Source organism: Chiloscyllium punctatum, chromosome 30, assembly GCF_047496795.1.
Source record: "Chiloscyllium punctatum isolate Juve2018m chromosome 30, sChiPun1.3, whole genome shotgun sequence".
NCBI classification, from domain to species: domain Eukaryota; kingdom Metazoa; phylum Chordata; class Chondrichthyes; order Orectolobiformes; family Hemiscylliidae; genus Chiloscyllium; species Chiloscyllium punctatum.
Window position 1 is genome coordinate 7,392,632 of NC_092768.1, and position 9,458 is coordinate 7,402,089.

General features: G+C 41.9%; 1 protein-coding gene across 1 annotated transcript; it reads left to right on the forward strand.

The window, feature by feature from the left end:
* Positions 1 to 8,345: 8,345 nt before the first annotated feature.
* Positions 8,346 to 9,242, forward strand: LOC140455064 (probable G-protein coupled receptor 139). Its single transcript, XM_072549729.1, has one exon. The coding sequence runs from the start codon at positions 8,346 to 8,348 to the stop codon at positions 9,240 to 9,242; it is 897 nt and encodes a 298-aa protein (XP_072405830.1).
* Positions 9,243 to 9,458: the final 216 nt, after the last annotated feature.

The window sequence follows — 9,458 nt, forward strand, 5'->3', positions numbered from 1 at the left end:
CACATGTGAGCCAGATCATGCAAGCATGGCAGCTTCCTTCTCAAAAGAAAGTAAGTGATCCAGATGGTCTTTTCCAACAATTGATAATGGATTCAAGGTCTTCAGAAGACCCTTAATTTCAGTATTTTTAAAAAATTGAAATTAAAATTCGACCACCAGTTGTGGCAGTAATTGAACTGTATGACTGCTGCACATTACCTTTGTCTCCTGAATACGTTTGTCTCCCAACAATACCATTAGGCCATCACTTCATCATCTCCACTACCTACTCTGTTCGCAACCTCCTCAAACCGTTCAAAACTTTGCAAAAAGCGATTCCATTTCATGGATCTGTAGTGACTCAGCTCAATCAGATCATCATTTTCTAGGTATTAGTTACTGTATTGTAGACAATATATTCCAAGATTTTCCCAGAACTGAATTGAATTAATTTGAATTTATTGTCACGTGTACTGAGGCACAGTGAAAAGCTTTGTCTTGCGAACAATTCAGCCAGATCACACAGTTAAATACCATAGATAAGTAAATAATAGGTAAACAGCAGCAAAACAAAAATACAGGGACAGGCAAATGTTAAGAGTTTGTGAGTCCATTACTATTGTAACAACAGTGTTGCAGAAACTGCTTCAAAACTGGCTGGTAAGTGTGTTCAGGCTTCTGTACCTTCTCCCTGATGGTCGAGGTTGTGGAAAAGCATGGCCAGGGTGGGATGGATCTTTGAGAATGCTGGCAGCCTTTCCTTGACAACGGGCCTGGTAGATGGATTCTATAGATGGGAGTTTGGCTTTTGTGGCTGTCCAGGCAAAGTTCATCACTCTCTGTAACTGGCTCCGATCTTGAATGGTACAGTTGCCATACCAGGTAGTGATACATCCAGACAGAATGCTCTTCATGGTGCACCTATAAAAGTTGGCAAGGATATTCACCATCATGCCAAATTTCCTCAGCTGCCTGAGGAAGAAGAGACGTTGTTGGGCCTTTGTAACCAGTGCGTTCACATGAAGAGTCCAAGAAAGCTGGTTGTAGATAAACACTCCTAGGAGCTTGACACTCTCCACTTGTTCCACCTCTGTTTTGTTAACGTATTGGGGGGGGGGGGGGAAGGGGGGTGTCAGGGGTGGGGGGGGGGGCAGGAGCTACATCCCACCGAAAGTCAATAACGAGATGCATTCGAATTCGAATTGCATTCGAATATCTGCCATTTATCACCACTGAAAATAAAGCAAAAACTTGCGAATTCCTGGCTCGCCCTCCAAATTAATTAGTTCTTGTGTCGTCTTCAGAAACTGTACTTTAAAAAAAATTCAAGGTGTGTTGCAGATTCCTGTTCACAAGTTAACACTTTGGTGAAGTGCCTTCGATTATGGTGTTATCTGAAGCATCGTTGCAATTGGTCACTGTGAGAGGTAACTCAGTGATCAAACATGATTTCACAATGTCGTAGAACAATCTGGAGGTCCTCCTCTTGGTGTCACACAGGTAGATAGGGCACATGAAGCTCATAAATAGTCAGGTTTTAGGGAGAAGTAATTAAATGATCTACTGTCAGAAATATCCGGAGAACAGCCAGCCAATAATCAATGAATGCAAAATTTAACCAACAGAGCGTTAGTACTCTCAGTTTGGATTTATGCTTACTGAAGGCTGCATATTGTTATGGGTCAGGCAAGACGTCCTCAAAATATTTCAAGAATGTAGCCTAGACCTAACTTTTTTTGTTATTTTAAAGACAGATGTGGAGCGGATATTCCAGGAGAGATACAGCTGGTCAAATCACTCGGCTTTAAGCAGCACAGAATTTATTTAAGCTCGACAGTTAAAGCATGAACAAAAGGAAACTGAATTTAGAATAACTCAACCGTTCAAAATCCACTAGGTGAAAGCGAGGACTGCAGATGCTGGAGATTAGAGTCAAGATTAGAGTGGTGCTGGAAAATCACAGGCGGTCAGGCAGCATCTTAGGAGCAGAAAAATCGGCATTTCGCGCAGGACCCCTTCATCAGCAAACTGATGAAGTTTCAGGTTTGAAAATCCAACCAAATCGACATAAGGGGGGGTGTTCCAATTCTGACAATATCCTATAAACACATCCTTTGGTAAAAGCCACCTTCAAACACACATTCTTACAGGCTGGAGAGATTTCCGAGAGAGAAGCCAGTAAAGGATCATCTGCTGCAGCATGGAAACTTTAACATGTACTAGCTTCTGCTGCAGCTACCATCAGCTTCTCTGCTACTACTAAACCAAACTAGAAAAAAAACCTGTAATGGGAGAGCTGGCCAATCCCCTGCCTTTCTTAAAGTAGACATTTTGGCATCGCTGCCTAACGACTGCTCAATAATCAATACACTTACACACACAGGAACCTGTCCACTGTAGAAAAACAGGAACTTGTTCAAACATTGCACTTCTTCAACTAAGCAAAATCTTTGGGGACAATTATCTAGCTATACTGTGCCAGAACATTCGGAACAGCTCACTTTGGAGTTAACAAATAGTTCTCAGTGCCACTGATAGGTTGATGTTGCGAACTGTTCTTTAGAACGAAGGGACAGGTGGAAAGTCATGACGCTTACATTTTTGAAAAGAGAGAGGGCAATTGGAATCGACTATCCACGGAAGTTTGGAGACCTTTTGTGTCAAAAAAATACAAAGAGAGTGGTAATTGTTGTAGAGAAGAGACGTAACCCCAGAGCAGCTGCGAATTACAGACGGGAAATAAGATCTAACTGAAAGCAAAACTATAAGAAAGAAGATACATATATTCAGTGGGTATTAGTGAAGTGAAAATATTCAAGTGGAGGACAGAATCAAAGTCTGAATTTGCCAAATTCAATATTGAGCCCAGAAGGCTGTAAATGACCTCCAGAGAAAATGAGGTGCTGTTCCACTATATAGTGCTGGTGTTCACTGGAAAACTGCTGTGATCTAGCACTAATATGTGAACAGGACGGTGTACTGAAAGCAGCCTCACAGTACGTGCTTGATCTCCCCAGTGAGCAGAAGACTGTGATGTTGGGGTTTCGATGCAGCAGACCAGATTGAAAGGTGTTCAGTACACTCTTTCACCTGGAAGGAGCGTTTGGGATTTTGCGCACTAAGCCGGGAGGCGATAAATGGATACGTCCTACAAAGGGGATTTGGTTGACAAATTGGGGATAATATTGCAAACGTCCAAAGTGTGTTGATATGATTGGTCCATTTGGAACGATAACAGGGAGGAACTATGTGTATACTGGTGACGGATCATCCTTTGAATGCACTGCTAGTTGTATGGATAGTGAGGACAGGTGTGACGCTCAGGTGGGTTTCAGTGTGGTCATTCCTCAGACAGGCTGACAGACCACCTGGATTTGTTCAGCACTTCGTTTTTATTTCTCGTCTCCAGCAGGGATGGCAGGACTGAACTATGAAGGCAGACTGGATCAGTTCGGATTATATTCACTGGAGTTTAGAGGAATGGGGGAGGATCTTATAACTACAAAATTCCATGAACCTGTATACAAAACTATAAAATTCTAAGAGGACTAGTCAGGGCAAAATTAAGAAGGATTTTCCAAGGACTGAGAAGTCCAGACACAAAAGTCACAGTCTAAGGACACAGAATGGTTTTTATTTAGACTGCGATAAGGAGAAATAACATCACCAAAGGAGGAGTGAGCCTCTTGATTCCCTGCCACAGAAAGAGGTTGAGGTGAATACATTGAATACTTTCAAAAAGGATTTAACATTGTTCTTTGGACAAAAAGGATCAAAGGGTCTTGGAAGAAAGCAGGAAACTGATACTGATGGTTTTTGGCTCGCAGAATTTCAAAATGATCGCACTTTTAAACTCGTGAACTGCGGTATTGTCGAATGTATTGTTACAAATGACACAGAATAACTTAAAAGGACTGAAATTACTGACACAATGTGAAAAGTAAACAAAATCACACTTTCACATGTTTTTCTTCCGCATAGTCAAACCAAATATAGTATGAATGGAAATATAACATGAAAATCCTGGTCAACTTAATTGTATTTACACATAGAAGAACAGGTACAACAATGACTTCTCTAATGCAATTACTGTACAGTACACTGCGTATTCGGGGCACAGCAACTAGCTACAAGATCCTCCACAGCTTTAAACTACCTCGAGTAGAATTCTAGACATTTCTTGGAGGACGAAGACACCAATTCTCATCTTACAGCAGCTCCCCCAAGAAACCCAAGTTCCATCAGCGCAGACGTTTCCAAAATAATGGACTGCTGGTGGAAACCCCTCAGAAAACTGTTCAAGAGAATATTAATGGCGTGGATCAACTAGAGTCACCGAACTCTGACCTTACAGTAACGTAACTATAAAGTGTGTGCTGGTAATTATCAACCAATTCCTGTAAAGTAAATGAACCTGTCGCGCTCACATTATTTCCCTTCATGGCCTTTTCCTCTCTGTCTTCCCTGCGGCCTCCCGCTGACTCTGTCCAACGTTATTGAACCACTCCAAGCCCGTGCCGTCCAATACCCAATGTATTTTTCTATCATTCCAGGTGCTGTTCATTTGTAAAGAAAATCATATCCTTTTGAAGTAACGAATCAAAGCCTTCATTCTTCTGAATATCTTTATTAATAGTTGAGGAAGAGTATGAAATGTGTAGCAATTATGATTTAAATCCCCATTTTCTTTCTAGATGCGTTGATTTCTGAGCACTCCTTAGACATTTCAGCACTATTTCGATGTCCCACTGAAAGTCCAAAATGAGATGTTGAGTGCCTATCATCATTTCGACGGATATATACTATTTCCTTCGTGTCATTTTAAGATCAGGAACGTCATGGCTTTTGCCGCCTCCCATTTGCTCGAGAAATGTCGCTCCAATCCCACGGATTCCTTCCAATTTCCTTCTGAATTCCCTCACGACCAATTCCCCATATCAGACATCATAGGCTTCTGCCAAAACTCCAGCATCTTGGGCCTTTGAGACTTGACTTGAAACTTGACAAAATCGACATATGAGGATATTCCCTCACGTGGGGAAATCTGGGGTGGAGAGGTAGCTGCTTTCGGATTAGTGGTAACAAGTTTAAAACAGAGATCAGGAGAAATTTCTTCCTGCAACCGTCATGGATCTATGGAATATGGATGCTGGAGTCCTGCGTAAATTTAAGAATGAGTTCGACAGATTGTTATTTAGTAATAGGTGAAACGGTTTTAATTTCCCTCGTCTCTGAGACGAAATGCAAAATCCTGTGATATGTTGACGTGAATATATTTCATCATAAGTTAATCCTGAATTGCAGTACTGTAGTGACTCCTTCCAGAAATGTATTTAATAAGAAAAAATACATTGAATACGTTGAATACAGGAATGTTAGAGGACCTACCTTTTGTTTTGGAGAGATCTTATAAGAAATGAGATGAAGTTTTGTTTTGCCTTTAAGAGTTGAGATGTATCGCATAAAATCATTCTTTTGACTGACAGAACAATATTATAATAGAAACTTTGTTTTAAGTCAATTTTCCTGTTGATATTGTGAGGTAAGATCGATTAGTCAAAACAGACTTGACACTAAAATGTGTCAACCTTTCTAGTTTATAAAGGTATAGTGTATGTGTTATCGCCACTGTTGATGAATACCGTAGAAATCAAACGTTTAAAACAACGTTTCTGACAGAAAATGAAAATACCTGTTGAGAATGTTTTTTCTGTTTGTTTTTAACTGAATGAAACAACTAAAATGAGAAAGGGAAGATTAGAAAGGTGTAACTGAGGGTCCACGTGGTACATTTGTAGGGTCACTCTGGGCTAGAAGTCTGAGTTACAAGTCTCATTTTCTCCACAGCCGTATCGCAGCACAGGTTGCCTTAAAAGTATGATATTTCATGATTCACAACTACCTCATCGACTAACCTACCCTCCATGCCTGGTTGAAGTTGAGCTGAGGCAACCACTTCTCGAATGGCCTCCTGAGAATTAAGAGCTGTGGAGCCTGAGAGACACTGGTCCTGATCCTCAGGGATCACACAGCTCACTGTAAACGGTGCTCAATGAAGCGATTATCAACTGGTTCGTTAGAAACCGTATGTTCAATGAGATCTGTTCACTGTTTCACTGGACGATTGGCTTGTGTATAAATTGAGGGAGTTTCAATGCATCAACTCATTTGGCTTTTTTTCTGCTTTCACCTGAAAATGCGACAACAGGCGTTTACAATAGAAATTCTCTTTCCTGTTCTTGCAATCTTTGGAATTCCAGGTAAGTGATTAGAAACCGCTGTGACGTTTTTCTTCCCTGTTCTGTTTTAAATTGAATCAAGTATTTGCAATTTCAAACGATATACATCGAATGGAACACCTTCTTTCTGCTGAGTTTTGCTTTCTTTTAATTATCATTGATTTCTGTTTGACTGTAATTAGTCCTGTCCCAGCTGACTGAATTGGAAACAACTGTGTTCGAGCTATCGAAAGAAAACGGCAGAGGAGTTAAATAATTATGTTCCACCAATCTTGACGGCAGATGGTACTTTGAACATCCCATTAATACGCACAATGAGCTGGAGGGAGTTAGTCAGATGGCCATCAGTAATATGGAATATTTGAAAACTGATGTGTCGAAAGACAAATAATGTCCCTGGCTCTGATGAATTGCAACCTTGGATCCTGAAAGGGGTATGTGCAGAAACAACGTATGTGCGCTTATTATTGTGGCGAAATAACACTTGAAATACTGTCAGTGTAACACTCCAAGTCAAAAGGAAGGAAGTCAATTGCAGGAAGGTACATCTATAGAAAATGTCTTGGAAAAAGTGCGATGGGATAGCCGAATATTTGGATAAATCTTCATCTCATCAAATGGAATTTTGCAGATTACAGCAAAAAACATTGGAAGGCACAGCGCCAGGGACCCGGGTTCAATTCCCGCCTCAGGCGACTGACTATGTGGAGTTTGCACATTCTCCCCGTGTCTGCGTGGGTTTCCTCCCACAGCCCAAAAATGTGCAGGTTAGGGTGGATTGGCCATGCTAAATTGCCCATAGTGTTAGGTGAAGGGGTAAGTGTAGGGGAATGGGTCTGGGTGGGTTGCGCTTTGGCAGGTCGGTGTGGACTTGTTGGGCCAAAGGGCCAACACTGTAAGTAATCTAAAAAAAATCTAAATATGGGAAATGGAGAGATGCTGCAGAAAACTGGAACACAAAATTACTTGGGGACTCCTTATGCACAAAATCCAGAAACATAGCACACAGGCACAGGCAGTAATCAGGAAGGCGAATGAAATTCTGGCTTTTTATTTCAAGAGGTTGGAGTGCAAGAGTAGGGACGTCTTACTGCAAGTTACAGCCAGCTAGTGAGAATAGATCCGCAATATTGTGAGCAGTTGTGGTCCAGTAATAAAGAAAAGAAAAAACATCATAGGATGCAACTCACACGAGGATAATTACGATGATCATATGTATGTAAAGACGGACTTATGGTCAAATATTCAACAGTTTGGAGTCTGCTCACCCGAGTTTAGAAGAATGAATAGTGATCCAATTGAGACATACCGGATTCATAAGCACCTTGCCAGGGTAAATGCTGAGAGGATGTTCCCCTCATGGGGGAGTGCTTTTGCTGTTTCTGTTTTCAACCAAAAATGGGATGACAAGCACTTGGAACAGAAATCCTCAATCCCACTTTTGCAATCCTTAACATTAGTCATCAGCGGCTAACAGCTATTCTGTCTGGAAATCAAGCCTTCCACTCCCTTGTGTATCCCAATCTGTCTAACTCAATCTTAGACACCAAGCTCCCATTACCGTCAAGGGAACAGGATTCCACCCTCTAACTACTCTCGAAGAGAACAGTTAATTACTTATGCCTATTTTGAAGAATGTAACAATTTATTCTGATACCGTGTCCTCTCGTCTTAATCGCTGTAATCAAGAGGAAACTATCTCCTTTTGTGTTCCACTTTATCTAGTCCACTCAGGATCTTACATTTTTCAATGAGATCACCTTATATTCTTCCAGACACAATGGTGATGGCCACAACCTTACTTCAGCCAACAAGATCGTAATCGCAACAATGTGGCAAGTGAATCTCCTCTGTGACTTCTAAAGTAACAATATTTGTTTTCTTGAAATCAGGATAGCTAGCGGTGCAAAGTGATGAGCAATTGAATATATTATTCCTGACAATACATGTTCATTATTTCTATGGCACAGTTAATGTATTGCTAACGCGATTTCACTGTTTTTCGTTGAAGTTCAAGTCTATAATTGCCAGCAACACCTCAGACCTGTTCAATCCAAGAACTTACCATTGCACATCTCTGGGGTGCTTTGCCACATCTCATGATTGGAATTTCTTACAGCGAACCTGATGACAGTGCTGATTCTTTCCCAAGGGAAGTGCGGCCTTTCCAAAGGAATCACTCGCTACATGACTGCCATGGCAACGGGAGATCTGATGGTCCTTGTCTTCAACGTGTTTGTGAGCCAGATCATCAAGTATCATTTCCCGGGCTCACTGCTGAACTACACTCCAGCCTGTCGACTCAGTGCCTTCCTGCAAGGGCTGAGCCTCCAGCTCTCCATCTGGTTTACCATCGCCTTCACCGTTGACCGCTTTGTAGCAATTTGCTGCGACAAATTAAAGGCAAGATATTGCACTGAAAGAACAGCCAATGTGGTTATGTCTATTGTGAGTGCTCTTAGCATTATGGTCAACATTCCCTTGTCTTTTCGCTATGAACCCACTCATGTTCTGAACAATGTACAGTGGGGCTGCCGCACAGTCTCCGCTTACCTCACTTCACCGGCCTGGGCAGCTCACCAATGGCTCACCAACATCTCAAATATATTTCTTCCTATTCCCCTGCTGCTGCTGTTGAACTCTCTCACTGCCCACCACATCCTAGTGGCCAGCAGAGTTCGCCGGGCCCTGAAGAGCAGCAGAGGTGGTGCTGGGGAGATGGGCAGAGACCCCGAGCTGAAGAGCAGGAGGACCTCCATCGTTCTGCTCTTCACCATCTCTGGCTGCTTTGTGGTGTTAACCGCACCCATCACAGTCATCCACATCTGTGTTGGTGTTACCCACATTACGACATTCCAAGTTTCAAACTCACTCTATGTGGCAATCAGGGCGGCGTTCCTGCTGATGTGCACCAGCTCCTGCACAAACACTTGCATTTACGCTCTGACCCAGAGGAGGTTCAGAGAGGAGGTGAAGAACCTGCTGAAATCTCCCTATGTTCTGCTCAGAAAGCAACGTAAATAATTTATATTAATAGGGGAATTGTTGTTGCAATGTTAACCTCACTGGGCCTGTAATCCCGAACCCAAACTCATATTCTGGGACATTGGCTCAAATGCCACTATGGAAAATGATGAATTTTTCATGCAAATAATACTAGCCTAATGCTAGTATGTAGTCATTCGTGGTTGACACAATTAAAATTAATTGCCTTCAAAAATCGATTGTAGCGTCAGGAAG